We start from the raw sequence: 24,710 nt of genomic DNA on the forward strand, positions 1-24,710 counted from the left end.
TCATTTAGATATAAATAGCTTTAGGGAGGGCAATGGATGAATGGATTACTCTTCTTTCACCTTATTATTATAAAGTAGTGTGTATGACGATTTCAACCTTCTTTCAGCTGCTTCCCCGTCTCCGGCGGTGTGAAACGGACTCAAGAGCAAGTAAAAAAAATAAATATAAAAATATAATTCAGAGACGTTAGCACCCACAGCATATAACCAGCTGTCCTTCCTGCATTTGTCAGTTTAAACTGTGTTGTTTTTAATCTGGATTATGATTTAAACTTCTTCATATGTGTGTAATATTATCATACAATCACCGCACTGAGCTCTGATTGGTAAATAGGAGGTGCTTTTATATCAGTTGATTTCTTATCTGGAACATAACCTGCTCCGGAGCAGGTTAGCTGTTCAGCATCAGTTACCATGGAGATCTACCCCGATAAGAAGTGATCCACCTTCGTAGGACGGAAAACCCAGAGTTAGCCCTGAAGATACCTCGCAAACGCCAAATCCTGCTTCGTTTTACAGGCCTCTGGTCTTGTCTATGCAGATGTCACTTTTGAAGGAGTGATAGATTATTTGCTCGTGTTACTGACTGGTAGACAAAATATAAAAATATATATCAAAAAATGTATATACTCTATAGATGGATAGTAAACAGAACACACAAGTGCCTCTATGATTGTGACAATAATATTCCATTAATAATAATAATAATACATTTTATTTGGTGGTGCCTTTCTAGACACCCAAGGACACCTTACAAAGATAAACTTAATTTATGAACTGAAAGTTATGGATAAAATCTGTGCCAGAATATCTTTTTGTTTATATGGAATAAAAATAGTTGGGGTGGTGAAATACTTTACCTTATTAAATGTATTAAACTGAAGTAGAATGTTTTAGTTTTTGCCTTTTCTTTTGTTTTTGGTGCACTTCCCTGTATTTTATTTATTCTTCTGTATGTGTTACTTGTTGCTATTTACATTTTAATGTTAAGCACATTGAATTTACATCTAATGAAATATGTTAATGAGAGTGCCTTAAACTTACCTCAAATGTTTCCAATAAAAACTATGAATTTGTGTCACAAATATTTAGCTTTAGAAGATAAATAAAATGAGTTCATCACATTATTTCACGTGACTTTCATTTTTCGTCCAAAGCAAACTGCAATAAGTGCATTCAACCTCCACAGGAACAAGAGTTAGATGGCAGAACAAGTTACAGAAAGTAGGCCTACAGTATTGCACCTCAGATAGGAAAAAGTATGATCGCACAGATACAGGGTTTTAACACACAAACTAAATTAATAAGTATAGAAATGCCCTCTAACAGGTGCACATATCTGAAAGATAGGTGCAGTGTTGAGTACAGTTCCTTGTTCTGGTGTCATGCTCTAAAGAGCACATCTCAGTGGATCAGCCATTAACCTGCTAAAATAACCAGCCCGTGGAGAAAAGAATAAACACAACCGTTAAAACAACCCAAATGAAACTGCCTGTATCTATTTCCTCATGTGGACATACAGTAAGTGTTTTTATGAGTTGTAGAAATGATAAAATTCTTATAAAAATCCCACATCCTTGACTCATATATAAAAGAGTTAAGAATAAGGCCGATCACGCTGTCATGTTGAAACATAGAGCGAGCTCTTTAACTTTGTGCAATCGAGTCAAGCCCCTGCAGCCTCTTCCCAAATCCATGACTTAATTAACTTTCTATTTTTTATTTTTAACAATTTGTAAAAATAACGAGAAGAACTCTGTAAAATTATTTCAATATAGTTTAGCTTCATGAAAAAATGTTAGACCATTGTTTAGTTTTATTTTGAGGTCAACATTGGATTGTCAAGCTTTTGAATAACTAAATGCATCTACAAAAATGGATCTGTTTTATGATTTGGTTATGGTTAGATCATGGTTTAGGTTTAAATAAACACTTTACGGTTAAGGAAACATTGTGGTTTGAATTAAAATGACTTCTTCTTTAAGGTTAGGGGACGTTCTTCATCATTACAATAATAACCACTTATGGCTATGGTTTGGGAACGACAGATTGGTCACAAAGCAAGTTGATGAAATCTATGGTAACAATCTTCTTCCAAGTTAAATCTATATAAAATTCAGTGTATTTTTGTTTTCCCAGGTCAGCGTGTTTGGGTTCGGTGCAGACAGTTATGGAAACTGGAACCATTACTATGAAATACTCAAAAACAAACCAGTGAAAACTGGAAATCATGGTGGAAATCAGGAGTATGCAATCATTGAGAAACTATATCAGCAACAGAAAAATACCTTTTTCAAAGGATGGTGATATTTGTTTCTCTCTTTCTGTTCATCTCTCTGTCTTTGTCAATTGCATTAATGAGCAGCACCCACCGCTTTATTGATACATCATGGTCATAGGAGAAATGGGTAATTTATTGGAAAGAAATAAATGGAGTTGTTTCTGCTCATTGTCATGCATGTTTCTTGTCAGTGTGTTGAGGTTCAGGGGAGTCATTTCTGGAAACTTCACTTTTCTGACAGTGTACCCACCCAAAACTTATATTAGTTTCATTATGTTCCCAGCAGTCTGTCAAACCACTTTTGGTAGGGTGAGTTTCATAATGCCCCTGGAGATTAAAGTGGCAGTAGGCAGTATATTTTTGGCATCATTGGGCAAAAAGTCCATAATAACCTTTCAGCATATTGTAATTCAAGTGTTCTGAGAGAAAACTAAACTTCTACACCTCCTCATGGCTCTGTTTTCAGGCTTTAGAAAATCTAGCCCGTGACGGGAGACTTTGGCTGCATCCCAAAGCTCTTAATTTTCATTTCCTCGCTCCTCGATCCTCGCTTGAACCGGAAGTTGTTCTGGTGCGCCATCTTGAAGACTGTTCCAAAGCTCATATTACTGCATCGAGGAGCGAGGAGCGAGGATCGAGGAGCGAGGATCGAGGATCGAGGATCGAGGATCGAGGAGGCTTGTCTGTGTTAACTGTAGCTCTGAACAGCAGCAGAAGGACCTGCAGTATCTCTCCTTCACACACCGCCAGTGAAGCAGCCTGACACTGACAGGGGTTTATAAAACCTGACAAACTAAGTTAAAATAACTTTCTGCATGTACTAGAAAGATTTTTCTTTTCATGATCTGTTATTTCCCCCGTTAACTTTTATTAATGATTCTATTAAAGTCAGAGAGAGTAGGAGAGTCTGTCTGTCAGCAACAAACACCTTTTACATAATTTATCCTCATTTTCATTCAGTCAAATGAGGCTGATAATCCCTGAATGTCGGTTTGATACGAGTTACATCATTTACATTTTCCCTCTAGCCTAATAAACAATGTCCAGTGTTCAAAAAACACCATAGTCATATTCTGGGTTATTAAATGATGAACTCACAATCAGAATAATACTAACTACAGACGCTAATAATGAATATATAATATAAAGATATTGTTCCAGTAGAGATGGTTCCTGGTCCTCTAAGCAGGACTCAGTCCACAGTAGAAATACAGACTGCAGCTTGCACTTGTCTTTATTAGTATTAGTACAGTTCAGACATAAACAGCTGTTAAAGTTGACTGACAGCTGATCCAGATGTGATCAGCTGCTGCTGTCATCAGAAACTGACGTCGCTTCACGTGATGCTTCAGAGGAAACGACCGTCTTATGTCTCTTAAACCGTATTTCCTTGTTTCCTCTGTCTTCGCATGGTTTCCTTGCGTCTCTCCATGCTTCTCTGGTGGGAAGGACTAAGACGCAAGGATGAGACGCAAGTGAGGGTCACGGGGATTCAATTAAGAGCTTTGGGATGCAGCCTTTGACCGATCACAGGTCATTTCATTGAGAGAGCGTTCCTATTGGCTGTGCTCCGGTCATGTGACTGAAACTTGGCGGACCTTCACCAAATTTCACCATGGCGGTGGCGTTTCAAACTTTCTCATTTTACAGCTAAACCGTGCACTACAAGACGAGTCTGAAAACATTTGAGGAGAGAAATAGGCATTAACGTAACATAATATTGATTCATATTTGATCAGCGAAGCCTAGTTTGACCGTTTGGTCGGAGTTCGAGAGTGATTGACATCCGGCTCTCATCCGGGATATTTTGCCAAAGATGCTTTGGCATCACTTTTGTACAATGGGAAGCAGTGTAGAGGCCTCGTCTATTTCTAGAATTGGCCTATTGTTGTTGTTGTTATTATTAATTTAAATCTTTACAGAACGCATTACACATATTAAAGTGGCCAGAAGAACTCTTGTAATGAGTGTGAGACTGTAACCTCTCTCTCAGTGAATATTGGAGCTGTGCCTCTGCTGCTGCTGCACCTGCTGTGTGTGCGCGTGTGTGCGTGCGTGTGTGCGTGTGATGCTGCTGCATCGGATTGTGAATCCCTCCCATCTCTCTCTGACGCGCCTCTTTAGTTTGTTTGGTTACAGCTATTATTATTATTTTTTAAAGCATGTATTCTTTCCAATGCAGCAGGTCAAATAATAATCCTTAATTTCCTTCTTAATGTTGAATATAAAGTTTGGGTTGTCTGCTTCTTATCAGCGCTGCAGACTGAGAGACGGATTAACCGCAACTCTTGTGCCAGATTTATTTTACTTAACTGGATGCATGTTTAACCTTGTGGATTTAACCTTGTGGATTTATTGATGAGATGATTTTCTTTTTTTCCTTTTTTATTGTCACAGTCTGGAGCAGGAGGACGAAGATGATGACCTAGAGTCGCCGGAGGTAAAGGATTTTTTTTTTTTTTTTTTTTTTTTAACTCTTTTTTTCACCCTGATTATTGGCAAAAAGCTTCTCCTGTCCTATACTCCGTTTTTATAATCCTGTAGATTTCACCATCTATTTTTCTTGTTTTGTTGTGAAATTTCTTCAACAATAAATGCGATCTAATCAGAGACGAAAATCTCATTTTATTGGTGGTTATTTGCGGGCACAGAAGAGATTCAAACAGCCACATAGAGAGAAAAAATTCTGAATTTCAAAGTTTAAAAAGTAATAGACTTTGAATTTCTTTTTTACTTATGATATGTTAGTATAATGACAGGTAAAATCTATACGTTTGTGCAGAAAATGTTTCTAAATAATAATGTCTGGGTGGATCTTGGACACTTGCGTACAAACCCCACCCCTCCATCACAGATATGCCAATCAATGATCGATATCTAGCGCAGCAATGAGCATTCAACTAGTTTATCATCACCCTCAGATACTCCGATACCTGTTTACTCATTATAACAGGAATAGAAGCAGATTCACTCTCTGATCAGGTAGGACAAAAAAAAAACATGAATACATTTAAACTTATATAACTTTTCATACTAATAATAATAATAATAATAATAATTATTATTATTATTAGTATTATGAGTAATAGTATTAATAGTAATATAAATAATGATAATACTGTTATTATGGATTTTATTATTAATTTAACTCACAGCATAATTTCCATTGATTTTAGGTTATATTTTGGTTAATAAATGACTGGAAATATTACTACAGGAATCAAGTTAAGATAACAATAATGATGATAATGATGTATCATTATTATATTATATCATTATTATTATAATTTTGTATTATTGATTACAACAATTAGAATAAATTGAAAGCTTTTGCTTTTTTAAATACTCAATCCTCAACCATGAGAGAATTAATGCAATCTGTTTTTTAATGATTGGCAGCTGTATTGGTTCCAATATAAAAATGCGTTTATGGAGATGAAGTTTATGGATTGAGCTCTCCTCTACCAAACTGCCTCATTTGCTTTTGATGATTAGCCTGTAGCTTTAAACAAACAAATATGACAGTTTATAAGAGTTTCCCTCAATGTACACACAGTGGTTTAAGAAGTATTCAGATCATTCACTTTAGTAAAAAATAGAAATTCCTGTGAAAATACTCCACTAAATATAAGTACAAGTATTTAAGTATGATCAGCAACATTTACTTAAAGTATCAAATCTAAAAATATCCATAATGCTGAAAAATAACAACAATTTTGTTGTGTGTTATTATGTATGCTGGATTGTTGTATTATTACTGATGCATTCCTGTGCAATTAGCATTTTACTGTTGTAGTTGGTGAAGTTATTTGAACTATCATGTTGGGTAATTTATTATATTTTGCATACAAAACATGATGTAGTTATGTATTATAAATCCATCATGTTATATGTAAAATCTTAGTCTGCAAAGTAACTTGTAACTAAAGCTGTCAGATAAATGTAGTGGAGTAAAAAGCACCATATTTCGAGCTGAACAGTAGTGGAGTTGAAGTAGCATAAAATGTAGTACCTCAGATTTGTACTTAATACTTGAATAAATGTACTTAGTTACATTTCACCTCTGACTACACTCTCTTGTGTATTTTGTCACACACAATCACAGGCATCACACAGCCAAGATGTTTTCAAAGGTGAAGGTGCTCATTGTCGTGCTGGGTGTGACCAGCATGTCTGTGTTCTGGAGAGTGTACATGACGCCGCCACGCTCGCCGCCACGCTCGCCGCCACGCTCGCCGCCACGCTCGCCGCCACGCTCGCCGCCTTGGGACGGAATCCCCTGTGCTTGTGACAGCTGTTTATCTGAAGATGATCCCTGGTTCACTCAGCGTTTCAACAAATCTGTTGAACCGTTTCTGTCAGCAAACCACAATCTGTCAGAGGACGCTTTCAACTGGTGGAAGGTAAACTGTGACCTTGTTCAGTCTCTCAACCAGCAGTTCAAATCAGTGTCAAGCAGTAAAATACAATTTCACTGAACAGTTATCATAGTGGCAAAACTTCAGCTCTGTTCTGTTTTAGTTAGACCACTTCTTCTCAATGGTGGCAGTAGAAAGGTGTCTGACTCGTATCTGTGCACTAACTTCTTTATCCACAGGTAAGCAATGTTACAGACAGGACTCTGGGAATAATAGTGATGTTAGTGTAATTTAAAGTGGAAAAAAATATCATTAAACCTACACAAAATGTTGTTGAATTAATTTTTACTTTACTTAAATGGACAGTGTGTAGAATTTGGAAATCTAGTGGTGAGATTGCAGATTGCAACCAACTGGGTACCCCTCCACTCACTCCTCCCCTTCCAAGACTGCGGAAACGTGAGCTGCCGAGTGTAAAACCGTGGTAACGCTGTTTGCCTCGCTCAGAGGCCATCCTAACCATAACACAGCCCATTCTCATTCCCAGAGCGTTACCAAATACCGAGGCTTTGCCACGGTTCAGTACTGCCGCACACGACACCCCTTAGCGCCGGTATGAAATGCATCGGGCGTTACATCAAATGCAACAGTAAACGCTCCGAGAAAGTGTGCCGGGAGTGTGGTGGTGTAGTTTAAAAAGTGAAAGAGACACGCAGAGTGGGCGGAAGGGGAGGTTGATGGGTCCAACAAACACAAGGCTGTCATCAAGGGTGACGCCAGCCAAGGGGTGGTATGTGACGATCCCGTAAAATGTCACACACAGTTCCTTTAAAGCAAACAATCACCAGTTAGAGTAATTTATGATCACATTATACTGAATTATAACAGTGATTATAATCTATTACAACCGCAGGAATTATAATACACTATGAAAAATGTCAGTGAGTGACCAGCAATTATAAAGTATTATGATACTTGACCTTATAAGTCATTATAAAACGCCTTATAACGTGTTATGATTATTGTTATACAGCATTATGAATATGTATGAGTGCTTATAACTATAATTATAGAGTGCTATAAGAAGATTATAACGCATTATAAGTATGTTTATAATCCATTTTAGACATGGGCGTCATAGAAAGACTCATTTATTTCTATGTTACACATTCTACACATGTGCAGTAAACAACTTTACAATAACCAATAAACTATCAATAAAACAAATTAACCTTGATCCTCTGTTTGTTTATAGGAAAATACCTGAACTGTATTCATTAAGAAGAAAATGTAAACATTTCACAATATAGGCCAGTATTTCAAAAATATTTTTGGCTACTTACAGACAACCTCTGACAATTTGTTTATTTAGTACAACTCATGACTGCTCTAACAGTCATCTATGTTCTGTTTGGCTGACAGCAGTTACAGGCTGAAGGACGCAGCTTCAGTACCTACAGAAGAACAGTGGACAGGCTGTTCCAGATGTTCCCACCCAGTCCAGTTGTTATAGAACCCAGACCTGACCGCTGCAGGACTTGTGCTGTGGTGGGGAACTCTGGGAATCTGAAGAGATCACATCATGGACCTCTCATAGATTTCCATGACGTCGTCATACGGTAAATCCTCCAGATAAAGAAAGCTGTTTTAATCTATTATTGTCTTTTGTCCCTTCTGAAAAAAACTCCACAATGATTTAAGACAGTGGGACAAACATGAAAGTTTTTTCTCATGAAATCTATTTCTAGAATGAACACTGGTCGTATCAAAGGTTATGAAGCAGATGTTGGGAGCAGAACAACTCATCGGATCATGTATCCAGAGAGCGCTGTGGATTTAGATAACACCACCCATCTGGTGCTGGCTCCATTTAAAATACTGGATCTTGAGTGGATCACGAAGGCCCTCACCACCGGATTCTCTGGAAAGTGAGTCATATTTTTATGGACTATGTATATATGATCATTTGTCCCCAGTAACCTATATAGTGTTCAGTATTAACCCTCATACAGGTATACTTTTTCTTGTCTATTTTCATTTTACACAATGTGCAAATTACCTGTAACTTTCCTAAAATAATATTCTGTTTTTTATTTTCTTCAGATGACATTACTTACATAACTAATAATGTTTTGAGAAGAAATAAGATTACATTTTGCTATGCTGGTTGTTTCTTACAGTAGTTAATTCGGTCAGTATCCTTGTATGTTAAATAGGTTGGTTATTTCATTCCAGTATTTTTCATTTCAAAATTCCCCTTTGGAAAAAGCCAATCACATATCTGCTCTGTCCTGTTTGTTTAGATTGACAAAACGACCAACTGGAAAAAAAAAACATTGAGCTAGCTTTGAGCTAAATGTTAAAGTCAACATGCTAATGTGCTCACATTGACAAATGCTACTACAGTATGATGATCATTAGCATGTATCATGTTAACCATATTCATCATTTTATTTCAGCGTGTTTGAATGCTAACATTTGCTAATTTGCACTTGATGGGAATGTCATTACTTTTTTGCAGATATAAACCAAAGGACATTATAATTTCAACCTGATTATGGCGCTAGATGAAAAGTTAACACACAGACAGCAATGCCTTAAATTTCAATGAATGTTGCCAAATTGCATGGAAATCCATCCTGTGTTTGTTGAAACATTTCATTCAAAACCCCCAATGTCAACCTCATGGTGGCGCCAGGGAACAAGTTAGGGGATCACCAAAGTCATTCGGATACATCTTCTGGAAACCATGAATATCTGCTCCAAATTTAGTGCCAATCCATGCTGTAGATGTTTGAGTTGAGATGTGTCCATCTGGACCATAATGGTGGTGGTCATTGGATTGCATAATCCTTTTTACGGCTATTTTTCTTCGTTCTTTCTTTGTTTCTAATGTCATGTGTCCTTTAATACCTTAGACACCACTAAACAAATGAAACCTGGTCTGATAACTACTTAATCCTCTCTGTGTGCTGCAGTATACTTGTTAGGTTGCTTAGTAGGAAAGGTAATACATAATACCCAATTGTCAAACCAAATGTACTGAGTAACGTCGGTGTTGTGGCACTGGATTTGGACTACCTTTCTGAAGGAGGACAACATCTCCAAACATATGAGCCCAATCATTTCAATGAATGCATATATTCCTATAGGAATATATAATAATATATGATTTTGATAAGTATCATTGAATCAATCAAATTTAGTATGCAGAAATAAATAGAAATATTATATTTAAGTTCAGAGAACTTGAAATGTAAATTATATAATTATAATTAATTTAACATTATTACTTACATATTCTTAGGTAATCAGTTACATCAAACATTTTGAGTACTGTGAACTTATTCGGTTTTACAGTGCAGGCATTCCCACCACTTCTTCTGTGATAATAAGCATTAATGCAGTTCTACTTCAGCAGAGTATCCCCTCTGAAGGTCTCTGTACGCTTACAGGGGGCATAGGCAACGAAGAGCACCCTCCTCTGTGACAACTGACCACCAACTGCTAAACTTCTGTCACTAAGCAGAGTAACTCTATAGGCCTTAACATTCATGCAGCACAATGTACATACAATGCAAATGCTGAGTTCGAGTGCAAGGGGTAATTTTCCATTCAGGTATGTCATGTAAGAGACTGGAGTTTATGTCTCAGACAAACCGTAACTATTGTTGTCTTTGTTTAGTCTTAAGATGCTTCTATATAATCACTGACCCAGGTGTGTTGAGGATGATCTGCCCTGTCGGTTTGAAACCGTATAAATTGGAGCAGGGGAGGGGGTGAAAGTTGTTGGCAACGAGAATGAATGAGGATCATCCACATGCTCAAGGCTCAACAATAAGCATTGCCCGCTTGCCCCGGGGCAAGTAAAATGCTGTGGTGGGCTAGTAAATCTAGCAACTCACTTAACCGTAAAAGAGACACATTGTTTTTTCCGGAGATGATGATGGAAGTAAGCAGTGAGCCATCTCGTTTCCTCATCTCTGTTGAGTTGTACATGCACAGTAACGATCGGCCATTCGCGAAAAAGCGGCGGTGGGTAAAGACAAAGGTTACGAGCTGAAGCGCAAGTGAGCATTTCAATTATACTGCGGGAGATTAGTAGGGTGTTGTTAGAGGATATCGACGAAACTCCAGATTAATTTCCTTAAATAAGGATTAAACATGACAATTAACTTTGGTCTTTTTGATAACCACTAATAAATAAAACAATTTGTATAGGGGCAAGTAAAAATTGTACTTTGGGCAATTCGATTTCTGACCCACTTGCCCAACCAGGTAAGTGAAAAAAAAATTAACACGGAATTGGGTTGACAGCAATTCTATTGTGTAAAATTTCTTTGAAAAGTCTTCAGAGTTTGGTATAGCCTAATGTGAAATAAAACGTCCTCCTGAAATAAGCATTCATATTAAAAATAATCTCTGCTTTACTTCATATGATGTTGAGTTTGACATTTCCTGCTATTTTCAACAGGTCATACATGCCAGTAAAGTCAAATATCAAGGCTAACAAGGATTTGGTGAGTATTATTTCCAATGCATTCAACAATAAACTTTATTGGCTGCAAAGGTAATGGTTCATAAAAAAGAGCCTAATTGTGATTCCTAACAGGTGATGGTCATGAACCCAGCTTTCATGAGGTATGTTCATGACATGTGGCTGCAAAAGAAGGGCAGGTATCCATCCACTGGCTTCCTGGCTCTGATTCTTGCCCTGCACATTTGTGATGAGGTGAGTTCACTTTTATATTTTCCTTGTAACGTCACCGTTGTTGATGTAACACACTAATGGTTAATAAGTGGATGCAAGTGATTGATGACTGATGGAAAAATATTTGAGGCTTTTACTATGATTTTTTTGTTTTGTTTTCCGATAGGTTCATGTGTTTGGTTATGGAGCAGACAGTGATGGGAACTGGAGCCATTACTGGGAAAAACTCAAAGACAGGAAGTTAAAAACTGGAGTACATCCTGGGAATCATGAGTATGGGGTCATCCAGGAGCTAGCTATGCAACGAAAACTCACGTTTTATCAAGGGTGGTGATCTTTCTCTCAGCATTTAAAGTATTCAGGCCAAGAAGCCTTACACATCTCTTCTGGGACTGACTCCCTTTGCTGCAAACATTAACTAGATTAAAACTGTGAGTGGTGAAACATCCAGATCTATGGAGAGGAAATAAACTACATGTAAAATGAACCTGACTGATCCCATTGAGGGTGTTTAAGCTACCCAAGTGACATGAATCAAAGCCAATGAAATGTAGGATAACGGCTGTTCTAAGCTGCTGTATGTGTATTTTTCTTTTTTCATTGTTTATTTATTGTCATTTTGTGCTGTTGATGGACACTGTTGCAATGCACAACTGCTTAATTTATAAATACATAAATTAAGTAGTAAGTTCTGACCCAAAAAAAAAACATGTTTGAATTGAAATCCGAACATGGCAGCATGTTACAAAGCATTGATTGTTTCTAGAAAGTAGTTTTGATGTGATGACATTTTTACATATTTTGTCTGGTGAAAGTTTGCTCTAATAACATCAATTTTCACTTTGACCATGTTAAAATATCTGAATAAAAATGGCCTTTTTAAGATTAGCAGTAGGTAATAGAAGTACATGAAATGTTTCCTCAGACACTGATCTTTGTGTTTTTACATGATATATGTGAATCTCCTGAGGCCTGTAACACGAAGCGAGTTCAACATGCCCAGGTCATATTCTCGTTATCTGGCTTAACTAACCCTAACAAACGAGATCATGCTAAGTGGTCCTACGAAGGTTGTTATCAACTCGGTAAATCAACCCAGGATTTCTCAGTCTGGCTGTGAGCGCGTTCACATGAACGGGGCGGTGTTTGCAGCATCTGACCAATCACAGACATGGTCCACAGACTTGCAGACAGACAGGCAGATTTGCACATATTAGACAAATACGAAGAAGTTAAACACATAATCCAGGCTAAAAGAAACACAGTTGAAGCTACCAAATGCAGGAAGACCAGCTGGCAAAAGAAAAAAACTCCTGATGTATGAATTTGTAAATAACAGACTTATTGGTCTAACGGAACACTCAAAAGTCAGATATAGTCATTTAGATATAAATAGCTTTAGGGAGGGCAATGGATGAATGGATTACTCTTCTTTCACCTTATTATTATAAAGTAGTGTGTATGACGATTTCAACCTTCTTTCAGCTGCTTCCCCGTCTCCGGCGGTGTGAAACGGACTCAAGAGCAAGTAAAAAAAATAAATATAAAAATATAATTCAGAGACGTTAGCACCCACAGCATATAACCAGCTGTCCTTCCTGCATTTGTCAGTTTAAACTGTGTTGTTTTTAATCTGGATTATGATTTAAACTTCTTCATATGTGTGTAATATTATCATACAATCACCGCACTGAGCTCTTATTGGTAAATAGGAGGTGCTTTTATATCAGTTGATCTCTTATCTGGAACATAACCTGCTCCGGAGCAGGTTAGCTGTTCAGCATCAGTTACCATGGAGATCTACCCCGATAAGAAGTGATCCACCTTCGTAGGACGGAAAACCCAGAGTTAGCCCTGAAGATACCTCGCAAACGCCAAATCCTGCTTCGTTTTACAGGCCTCTGGTCTTGTCTATGCAGATGTCACTTTGAAGGAGTGATAGATTATTTGCTCGTGTTACTGACTGGTAGACAAAATATAAAAATATATATCAAAAAATGTATATACTCTATAGATGGATAGTAAACAGAACACACAAGTGCCTCTATGATTGTGACAATAATATTCCATTAATAATAATAATAATACATTTTATTTGGTGGTGCCTTTCTAGACACCCAAGGACACCTTACAAAGATAAACTTAATTTATGAACTGAAAGTTATGGATAAAATCTGTGCCAGAATATCTTTTTGTTTATATGGAATAAAAATAGTTGGGGTGGTGAAATACTTTACCTTATTAAATGTATTAAACTGAAGTAGAATGTTTTAGTTTTTGCCTTTTCTTTTGTTTTTGGTGCACTTCCCTGTATTTTATTTATTCTTCTGTATGTGTTACTTGTTGCTATTTACATTTTAATGTTAAGCACATTGAATTTACATCTAATGAAATATGTTAATGAGAGTGCCTTAAACTTACCTCAAATGTTTCCAATAAAAACTATGAATTTGTGTCACAAATATTTAGCTTTAGAAGATAAATAAAATGAGTTCATCACATTATTTCACGTGACTTTCATTTTTCGTCCAAAGCAAACTGCAATAAGTGCATTCAACCTCCACAGGAACAAGAGTTAGATGGCAGAACAAGTTACAGAAAGTAGGCCTACAGTATTGCACCTCAGATAGGAAAAAGTATGATCGCACAGATACAGGGTTTTAACACACAAACTAAATTAATAAGTATAGAAATGTCCTCTAACAGGTGCACATATCTGAAAGATAGGTGCAGTGTTGAGTACAGTTCCTTGTTCTGGTGTCATGCTCTAAAGAGCACATCTCAGTGGATCAGCCATTAACCTGCTAAAATAACCAGCCAGTGGAGAAAAGAATAAACACAACCGTTAAAACAACCCAAATGAAACTGCCTGTATCTATTTCCTCATGTGGACATACAGTAAGTGTTTTTATGAGTTGTAGAAATGATAAAATTCTTATAAAAATCCCACATCCTTGACTCATATATAAAAGAGTTAAGAATAAGGCCGATCACGCTGTCATGTTGAAACATAGAGCGAGCTCTTTAACTTTGTGCAATCGAGTCAAGCCCCTGCAGCCTCTTCCCAAATCCATGACTTAATTAACTTTCTATTTTTTATTTTTAACAATTTGTAAAAATAACGAGAAGAACTCTGTAAAATTATTTCAATATAGTTTAGCTTCATGAAAAAATGTTAGACCATTGTTTAGTTTTTATTTTGAGGTCAACATTGGATTGTCAAGCTTTTGAATAACTAAATGCATCTACAAAAATGGATCTGTTTTATGATTTGGTTATGGTTAGATCATGGTTTAGGTTTAAATAAACACTTTACGGTTAAGGAAACATTGTGGTTTGAATTAAAATGACTTCTTCTTTAAGGTTAGGGGACGTTCTTCATCATTACAATAATAACCACTTATGGCTATGGTTTGGGAACGACAGATTGGTCACAAAGCAAGTTGATGAAATCTATGGTAACAATCTTCTTCCAAGTTAAATCTATATAAAATTCAGTGTATTTTTGTTTTCCCAGGTCAGCGTGTTTGGGTTCGGTGCAGACAGTTATGGAAACTGGAACCATTACTATGAAATACTCAACAACAAACCAGTGAAAACTGGAAATCATGGTGGAAATCAGGAGTATGCAATCATTGAGAAACTATATCAGCAACAGAAAAATACCTTTTTCAAAGGATGGTGATATTTGTTTCTCTCTTTCTGTTCATCTCTCTGTCTTTGTCAATTGCATTAATGAGCAGCACCCACCGCTTTATTGATACATCATGGTCATAGGAGAAATGGGTAATTTATTGGAAAGAAATAAATGGAGTTGTTTCTGCTCATTGTCATGCATGTTTCTTGTCAGTGTGTTGAGGTTCAGGGGAGTCATTTCTGGAAACTTCACTTTTCTGACAGTGTACCCACCCAAAACTTATATTAGTTTCATTATGTTCCCAGCAGTCTGTCAAACCACTTTTGGTAGGGTGAGTTTCATAATGCCCCTGGAGATTAAAGTGGCAGTAGGCAGTATATTTTTGGCATCATTGGGCAAAAAGTCCATAATAACCTTTCAGCATATTGTAATTCAAGTGTTCTGAGAGAAAACTAAACTTCTACACCTCCTCATGGCTCTGTTTTCAGGCTTTAGAAAATCTAGCCCGTGACGGGAGACTTTGGCTGCATCCCAAAGCTCTTAATTTTCATTTCCTCGCTCCTCGATCCTCGCTTGAACCGGAAGTTGTTCTGGTGCGCCATCTTGAAGACTGTTCCAAAGCTCATATTACTGCATCGAGGAGCGAGGAGCGAGGATCGAGGAGCGAGGATCGAGGATCGAGGATCGAGGATCGAGGAGGCTTGTCTGTGTTAACTGTAGCTCTGAACAGCAGCAGAAGGACCTGCAGTATCTCTCCTTCACACACCGCCAGTGAAGCAGCCTGACACTGACAGGGGTTTATAAAACCTGACAAACTAAGTTAAAATAACTTTCTGCATGTACTAGAAAGATTTTTCTTTTCATGATCTGTTATTTCCCCCGTTAACTTTTATTAATGATTCTATTAAAGTCAGAGAGAGTAGGAGAGTCTGTCTGTCAGCAACAAACACCTTTTACATAATTTATCCTCATTTTCATTCAGTCAAATGAGGCTGATAATCCCTGAATGTCGGTTTGATACGAGTTACATCATTTACATTTTCCCTCTAGCCTAATAAACAATGTCCAGTGTTCAAAAAACACCATAGTCATATTCTGGGTTATTAAATGATGAACTCACAATCAGAATAATACTAACTACAGACGCTAATAATGAATATATAATATAAAGATATTGTTCCAGTAGAGATGGTTCCTGGTCCTCTAAGCAGGACTCAGTCCACAGTAGAAATACAGACTGCAGCTTGCACTTGTCTTTATTAGTATTAGTACAGTTCAGACATAAACAGCTATTAAAGTCCACTGACAGCTGATCCAGCTGTGATCAGCTGCTGCTGTCATCAGAAACTGACGTCGCTTCACGTGATGCTTCAGAGGAAACGACCGTCTTATGTCTCTTAAACCGTATTTCCTTGTTTCCTCTGTCTTCGCATGGTTTCCTTGCGTCTCTCCATGCTTCTCTGGTGGGAAGGACTAAGACGCAAGGATGAGACGCAAGTGAGGGTCACGGGGATTCAATTAAGAGCTTTGGGATGCAGCCTTTGACCGATCACAGGTCATTTCATTGAGAGAGCGTTCCTATTGGCTGTGCTCCGGTCATGTGACTGAAACTTGGCGGACCTTCACCAAATTTCACCATGGCGGTGGCGTTTCAAACTTTCTCATTTTACAGCTAAACCGTGCACTACAAGACGAGTCTGAAAACATTTGAGGAGAGAAATAGGCATTAACGTAACATAATATTGATTCATATTTGATCAGCGAAGCCTAGTTTGACCGTTTGGTCGGAGTTCGAGAGTGATTGACATCCGGCTCTCATCCGGGATATTTTGCCAAAGATGCTTTGGCATCACTTTTGTACAATGGGAAGCAGTGTAGAGGCCTCGTCTATTTCTAGAATTGGCCTATTGTTGTTGTTGTTATTATTAATTTAAATCTTTACAGAACGCATTACACATATTAAAGTGGCCAGAAGAACTCTTGTAATGAGTGTGAGACTGTAACCTCTCTCTCAGTGAATATTGGAGCTGTGCCTCTGCTGCTGCTGCACCTGCTGTGTGTGTGCGTGTGTGCGTGCGTGTGTGCGTGTGATGCTGCTGCATCGGATTGTGAATCCCTCCCATCTCTCTCTGACGCGCCTCTTTAGTTTGTTTGGTTACAGCTATTATTATTATTTTTTAAAGCATGTATTCTTTCCAATGCAGCAGGTCAAATAATAATCCTTAATTTCCTTCTTAATGTTGAATATAAAGTTTGGGTTGTCTGCTTCTTATCAGCGCTGCAGACTGAGAGACGGATTAACCGCAACTCTTGTGCCAGATTTATTTTACTTAACTGGATGCATGTTTAACCTTGTGGATTTAACCTTGTGGATTTATTGATGAGATGATTTTCTTTTTTTCCTTTTTTATTGTCACAGTCTGGAGCAGGAGGACGAAGATGATGACCTAGAGTCGCCGGAGGTAAAGGATTTTTTTTTTTTTTTTTTTTTTTAACTCTTTTTTTCACCCTGATTATTGGCAAAAAGCTTCTCCTGTCCTATACTCCGTTTTTATAATCCTGTAGATTTCACCATCTATTTTTCTTGTTTTGTTGTGAAATTTCTTCAACAATAAATGCGATCTAATCAGAGACGAAAATCTCATTTTATTGGTGGTTATTTGCGGGCACAGAAGAGATTCAAACAGCCACATAGAGAGAAAAAATTCTGAATTTCAAAGTTTAAAAAGTAATAGACTTTGAATTTCTTTTTTACTTATGATATGTTAGTATAATGACAGGTAAAATCTATACGTTTGTGCAGAAAATGTTTCTAAATAATAATGTCTGGGTGGATCTTGGACACTTGCGTACAAACCCCACCCCTCCATCACAGATATGCCAATCAATGATCGATATCTAGCGCAGCAATGAGCATTCAACTAGTTTATCATCACCCTCAGATACTCCGATACCTGTTTACTCATTATAACAGGAATAGAAGCAGATTCACTCTCTGATCAGGTAGGACAAAAAAAAAAACATGAATACATTTAAACTTATATAACTTTTCATACTAATAATAATAATAATAATAATAATTATTATTATTATTAGTATTATGAGTAATAGTATTAATAGTAATATAAATAATGATAATACTGTTATTATGGATTTTATTATTAATTTAACTGACAGCATAATTTCCATTGATTTTAGGTTATATTTTGGTTAATAAATGACTGGAAATATTACTACAGGAATCAAGTTAAGATAACAATAATGATGATAATGATGTATCATTATTATATTATATCATTATTATTATAATTTTGTATTATTGATTACAACAATTAGAATAAATTGAAAGCTTTTGCTTTTTTAAATACTCAATCCTCAACCATGAGAGAATTAATGCAATCTGTTTTTTAATGATTGGCAGCTGTATTGGTTCCAATATAAAAATGCGTTTATGGAGATGAAGTTTATGGATTGAGCTCTCCTCTACCAAACTGCCTCATTTGCTTTTGATGATTAGCCTGTAGCTTTAAACAAACAAATATGACAGTTTATAAGAGTTTCCCTCAATGTACACACAGTGGTTTAAGAAGTATTCAGATCATTCACTTTAGTAAAAAATAGAAATTCCTGTGAAAATACTCCACTAAATATAAGTACAAGTATTTAAGTATGATCAGCAACATTTACTTAAAGTATCAAATCTAAAAATATCCATAATGCTGAAAAATAACAACAATTTTGTTGTGTGTTACTATGTATGCTGGATTGTTGTATTATTACTGATGCATTCCTGTGCAATTAGCATTTTACTGTTGTAGTTGGTGAAGTTATTTGAACTATCATGTTGGGTAATTTATTATATTTTGCATACAAAACATGATGTAGTTATGTATTATAAATCCATCATGTTATATGTAAAATCTTAGTCTGCAAAGTAACTTGTAACTAAAGCTGTCAGATAAATGTAGTGGAGTAAAAAGCACCATATTTCGAGCTGAACAGTAGTGGAGTTGAAGTAGCATAAAATGTAGTACCTCAGATTTGTACTTAATACTTGAATAAATGTACTTAGTTACATTTCACCTCTGACTACACTCTCTTGTGTTTTTTGTCACACACAATCACAGGCATCACACAGCCAAGATGTTTTCAAAGGTGAAGGTGCTCATTGTCGTGCTGGGTGTGACCAGCATGTCTGTGTTCTGGAGAGTGTACATGACGCCGCCACGCTCGCCGCCACGCTTGCCGCCACGCTCGCCGCCACGCTCGCCGCCACGCTCGCCGCCTTGGGACGGAATCCCCTGTGCTTGTGACAGCTGTTTATCTGAAGATGATCCCTGGTTCACTCAGCGTTTCAACAAATCTGTTGAACCGTTTCTGTCAGCAAACCACAATCTGTCAGAGGACGCTTTCAACTGGTGGAAGGTAAACTGTGACCTTGTTCAGTCTCTCAACCAGCAGTTCAAATCAGTGTCAAGCAGTAAAATACAATTTCACTGAACAGTTATCATAGTGGCAAAACTTCAGCTCTGTTCTGTTTTAGTTAGACCACTTCTTCTCAATGGTGGCAGTAGAAAGGTGTCTGACTCGTATCTGTGCACTAACTTCTTTATCCACAGGTAAGCTATGTTACAGACAGGACTCTGGGAATAATAGTGATGTTAGTGTAATTTAAAGTGGAAAAAAATATCATTAAACCTACACAAAATGTTGTTGAATTAATTTTTACTTTACTTAAATGGACAGTGTGTAGAATTTGGAAATCTAGTGGTGAGATTGCAGATTGCAACCAACTGGGTACCCCTCCACTCACTCCTCCCCTTCCAAGACTGCGGAAACGTGAGCTGCCGAGTGTAAAACCGTGGTAACGCTGTTTGCCTCGCTCAGAGGCCATCCTAACCATAACACAGCCCATTCTCATTCCCAGAGCGTTACCAAATACCGAGGCTTTGCCACGGTTCAGTACTGCCGCACACGACACCCCTTAGCGCCGGTATGAAATGCATCGGGCGTTACATCAAATGCAACAGTAAACGCTCCGAGAAAGTGTGCCGGGAGTGTGGTGGTGTAGTTTAAAAAGTGAAAGAGACACGCAGAGTGGGCGGAAGGGGAGGTTGATGGGTCCAACAAACACAAGGCTGTCATCAAGGGTGACGCCAGCCAAGGGGTGGTATGTGACGATCCCGTAAAATGTCACACACAGTTCCTTTAAAGCAAACAATCACCAGTTAGAGTAATTTATGATCACATTATACTGAATTATAACAGTGATTATAATCTATTACAACCGCAGGAATTATAATACACTATGAAAAATGTCAGTGAGTGACCAGCAATTATAAAGTATTATGATACTTGACCTTATAAGTCATTATAAAATGCCTTATAACGTGTTATGATTATTGTTATACAGCATTATGAATATGTATGAGTGCTTATAACTATAATTATAGAGTGCTATAAGAAGATTATAACGCATTATAAGTATGTTTATAATCCATTATAGACATGGGCGTCATAGAAAGACTCATTTATTTCTATGTTACACGTTCTACACATGTGCAGTAAACAACTTTACAATAACCAATAAACTATCAATAAAACAAATTAACCTTGATCCTCTGTTTGTTTATAGGAAAATACCTGAACTGTATTCATTAAGAAGAAAATGTAAACATTTCACAATATAGGCCAGTATTTCAAAAATATTTTTGGCTACTTACAGACAACCTCTGACAATTTGTTTATTTAGTACAACTCATGACTGCTCTAACAGTCATCTATGTTCTGTTTGGCTGACAGCAGTTACAGGCTGAAGGACGCAGCTTCAGTACCTACAGAAGAACAGTGGACAGGCTGTTCCAGATGTTCCCACCCAGTCCAGTTGTTATAGAACCCAGACCTGACCGCTGCAGGACTTGTGCTGTGGTGGGGAACTCTGGGAATCTGAAGAGATCACATCATGGACCTCTCATAGATTTCCATGACGTCGTCATACGGTAAATCCTCCAGATAAAGAAAGCTGTTTTAATCTATTATTGTCTTTTGTCCCTTCTGAAAAAAACTCCACAATGATTTAAGACAGTGGGACAAACATGAAAGTTTTTTCTCAAGTCATAAATTTCAAGCAGTGACATGAAATCTATTTCTAGAATGAACACTGGTCGTATCAAAGGTTATGAAGCAGATGTTGGGAGCAGAACAACTCATCGGATCATGTATCCAGAGAGCGCTGTGGATTTAGATAACTCCACCCATCTGGTGCTGGTTCCATTTAAGATACTGGATCTTGAGTGGATCACGAAGGCCCTCACCACCGGATTCTCTGGAAAGTGAGTCATATTTTTATGGACTATGTATATATGATCATTTGTCCCCAGTAGCCTATATAGTGTTCAGTATTAACCCTCATACAGGTATACTTTTTCTTGTCTATTTTCATTTTACACAATGTGCAAATTACCTGTAACTTTCCTAAAATAATATTCTGTTTTTTATTTTCTTCAGATGACATTACTTACATAACTAATAATGTTTTGAGAAGAAATAAGATTACATTTTGCTATGCTGGTTGTTTCTTACAGTAGTTAATTCGGTCAGTATCCTTGTATGTTAAATAGGTTGGTTATTTCATTCCAGTATTTTTCATTTCAAAATTCCCCTTTGGAAAAAGCCAATCACATATCTGCTCTGTCCTGTTTGTTTAGATTGACAAAACGACCAACTGGAAAAAAAAACATTGAGCTAGCTTTGAGCTAAATGTTAAAGTCAACATGCTAATGTGCTCACATTGACAAATGCTACTACAGTATGATGATCATTAGCATGTATCATGTTAACCATATTCATCATTTTATTTCAGCGTGTTTGAATGCTAACATTTGCTAATTTGCACTTGATGGGAATGTCATTACTTTTGCAGATATAAACCAAAGGACATTATAATTTCAACCTGATTATGGCGCTAGATGAAAAGTTAACACACAGACAGCAATGCCTTAAATTTCAATGAATATTGCCAAATTGCATGGAAATCCATCCTGTGTTTGTTGAAACATTTCATTCAAAACCCCCAATGTCAACCTCATGGTGGCGCCAGGGAACAAGTTAGGGGATCACCAAAGTCATTCGGATACATCTTCTGGAAACCATGAATATCTGCTCCAAATTTAGTGCCAATCCATGCTGTAGATGTTTGAGTTGAGATGTGTCCATCTGGACCATAATGGTGGTGGTCACTGGATTGCATAATCCTTTTTACGGCTATTTTTCTTCGTTCTTTCTTTGTTTCCAATGTCATGTGTCCTTGAATACCTTAGACACCACTAAACAAATGAAACCTGGTCTGATAACTACTTAATCCTCTCTGTGTGCTGCAGTATACTTGTTCTTCTGTGATAATAAGCATTAATGCAGTTCTACTTCAGCAGAGTATCCCCTCTGAAGGTCTCTGTACGCTTACAGGGGGCATAGGCAACGAAGAGCACCCTCCTCTGTGACAACTGACCACCAACTGCTAAACTTCTGTCACTAAGCAGAGTAACTCTATAGGCCTTAACATTCATGCAGCACAATGTACATACAATGCAAATGCTGAGTTCGAGTGCAAGGGGTAATTTTCCATTCAGGTATGTCATGTAAGAGACTGGAGTTTATGTCTCAGACAAACCGTAACTATTGTTGTCTTTGTTTAGTCTTAAGATGCTTCTATATAATCACTGACCCAGGTGTGTTGAGGATGATCTGCCCTGTCGGTTTGAAACCGTATAAATTGGAGCAGGGGAGGGGGTGAAAGTTGTTGGCAACGAGAATGAATGAGGATCATCCACATGCTCAAGGCTCAACAATAAGCATTGCCCGCTTGCCCCGGGGCAAGTAAAATGCTGTGGTGGGCTAGTAAATCTAGCAACTCACTTAACCGTAAAAGAGACACATTGTTTTTTTCCGGAGATGATGATGGAAGTAAGCAGTGAGCCATCTCGTTTCCTCATCTCTGTTGAGTTGTACATGCACAGTAACGATCGGCCATTCGCGAAAAAGCGGCGGTGGGTAAAGACAAAGGTTACGAGCTGAAGCGCAAGTGAGCATTTCAATTATACTGCGGGAGATTAGTAGGGTGTTGTTAGAGGATATCGACGAAACTCCAGATTAATTTCCTTAAATAAGGATTAAACATGACAATTAACTTTGGTCTTTTTGATAACCACTAATAAATAAAACAATTTGTATAGGGGCAAGTAAAAATTGTACTTTGGGCAATTCGATTTCTGACCCACTTGCCCAACCAGGTAAGTGAAAAAAAAATTAACACGGAATTGGGTTGACAGCAATTCTATTGTGTAAAATTTCTTTGAAAAGTCTTCAGAGTTTGGTATAGCCTAATGTGAAATAAAACGTCCTCCTGAAATAAGCATTCATATTAAAAATAATCTCTGCTTTACTTCATATGATGTTGAGTTTGACATTTCCTGCTATTTTCAACAGGTCATACAAGCCAGTAAAGTCAAATATCAAGGCTAACAAGGATTTGGTGAGTATTATTTCCAATGCATTCAACAATAAACTTTATTGGCTGCAAAGGTAATGGTTCATAAAAAAGAGCCTAATTGTGATTCCTAACAGGTGATGGTCATGAACCCAGCTTTCATGAGGTATGTTCATGACATGTGGCTGCAAAAGAAGGGCAGGTATCCATCCACTGGCTTCCTGGCTCTGATTCTTGCCCTGCACATTTGTGATGAGGTGAGTTCACTTTTATATTTTCCTTGTAACGTCACCGTTGTTGATGTAACACACTAATGTTTAATAAGTGGATGCAAGTGATTGATGACTGATGGAAAAATATTTGAGGCTTTTACTATGATTTTTTTGTTTTGTTTTCCGATAGGTTCATGTGTTTGGTTATGGAGCAGACAGTGATGGGAACTGGAGCCATTACTGGGAAAAACTCAAAGACAGGAAGTTAAAAACTGGAGTACATCCTGGGAATCATGAGTATGGGGTCATCCAGGAGCTAGCTATGCAACGAAAACTCACGTTTTATCAAGGGTGGTGATCTTTCTCTCAGCATTTAAAGTATTCAGGCCAAGAAGCCTTACACATCTCTTCTGGGACTGACTCCCTTTGCTGCAAACATTAACTAGATTAAAACTGTGAGTGGTGAAACATCCAGATCTATGGAGAGGAAATAAACTACATGTAAAATGAACCTGACTGATCCCATTGAGGGTGTTTAAGCTACCCAAGTGACATGAATCAAAGCCAATGAAATGTAGGATAATGGCTGTTCTAAGCTGCTGTATGTGTATTTTTCTTTTTTCATTGTTTATTTATTGTCATTTTGTGCTGTTGATGGACACTGTTGCAATGCACAACTGCTTAATTTATAAATACATAGATTAAGTAGTAAGTTCTGACCCAAAAAAAAAACATGTTTGAATTGAAATCCGAACATGGCAGCATGTTACAAAGCATTGATTGTTTCTAGAAAGTAGTTTTGATGTGATGACATTTTTACATATTTTGTCTGGTGAAAGTTTGCTCTAATAACATCAATTTTCACTTTGACCATGTTAAAATATCTGAATAAAAATGGCCTTTTTAAGATTAGCAGTAGGTAATAGAAGTACATGAAATGTTTCCTCAGACACTGATCTTTGTGTTTTTACATGATATATGTGAATCTCCTGAGGCCTGTAACACGAAGCGAGTTCAACATACCCA

General features: G+C 37.3%; 2 protein-coding genes across 8 annotated transcripts; both read left to right on the forward strand.

Annotated features, from left to right (window-relative positions):
* Nucleotides 1–4,495: 4,495 nt before the first annotated feature.
* LOC119502660 (CMP-N-acetylneuraminate-beta-galactosamide-alpha-2,3-sialyltransferase 1-like) lies at nt 4,496–12,223 on the forward strand. 4 transcript variants are annotated; one of them, XM_037793725.1, is made up of 9 exons: nt 4,499–4,721; nt 5,203–5,263; nt 6,387–6,499; nt 6,548–6,684; nt 8,062–8,258; nt 8,388–8,567; nt 11,114–11,159; nt 11,252–11,371; nt 11,517–12,223. In XM_037793725.1, exons 3-9 carry the CDS (start codon nt 6,403–6,405, stop codon nt 11,682–11,684), a joined length of 945 nt encoding a protein of 314 aa, XP_037649653.1. In that variant the 5' UTR covers nt 4,499–4,721; nt 5,203–5,263; nt 6,387–6,402; the 3' UTR covers nt 11,685–12,223. The 4 variants fall into 4 exon arrangements, with proteins under 4 accessions (XP_037649654.1, XP_037649652.1, XP_037649651.1 ...); XM_037793726.1 differs by lacking the exon at nt 5,203–5,263 and having other exon boundaries at nt 4,496–4,721; nt 8,065–8,258; XM_037793724.1 differs by having other exon boundaries at nt 4,497–4,721; nt 6,387–6,684.
* A 4,999-nt stretch (nt 12,224–17,222) lies between these two features.
* On the forward strand, nt 17,223–24,195 carry LOC119503662 (CMP-N-acetylneuraminate-beta-galactosamide-alpha-2,3-sialyltransferase 1-like). Of its 4 annotated transcripts, XM_037795540.1 has the most exons (9): nt 17,227–17,449; nt 17,930–17,990; nt 19,115–19,227; nt 19,276–19,412; nt 20,790–20,986; nt 21,140–21,319; nt 23,472–23,517; nt 23,610–23,729; nt 23,875–24,195. In XM_037795540.1, exons 3-9 carry the CDS (start codon nt 19,131–19,133, stop codon nt 24,040–24,042), a joined length of 945 nt encoding a protein of 314 aa, XP_037651468.1. In that variant the 5' UTR covers nt 17,227–17,449; nt 17,930–17,990; nt 19,115–19,130; the 3' UTR covers nt 24,043–24,195. The 4 variants fall into 4 exon arrangements, with proteins under 4 accessions (XP_037651469.1, XP_037651467.1, XP_037651466.1 ...); XM_037795541.1 differs by lacking the exon at nt 17,930–17,990 and having other exon boundaries at nt 17,223–17,449; nt 20,793–20,986; XM_037795539.1 differs by having other exon boundaries at nt 17,224–17,449; nt 19,115–19,412.
* Nucleotides 24,196–24,710: the final 515 nt, after the last annotated feature.

This window comes from Sebastes umbrosus, chromosome 15 (genome assembly GCF_015220745.1).
Source record: "Sebastes umbrosus isolate fSebUmb1 chromosome 15, fSebUmb1.pri, whole genome shotgun sequence".
NCBI lineage: Eukaryota > Metazoa > Chordata > Actinopteri > Perciformes > Sebastidae > Sebastes > Sebastes umbrosus.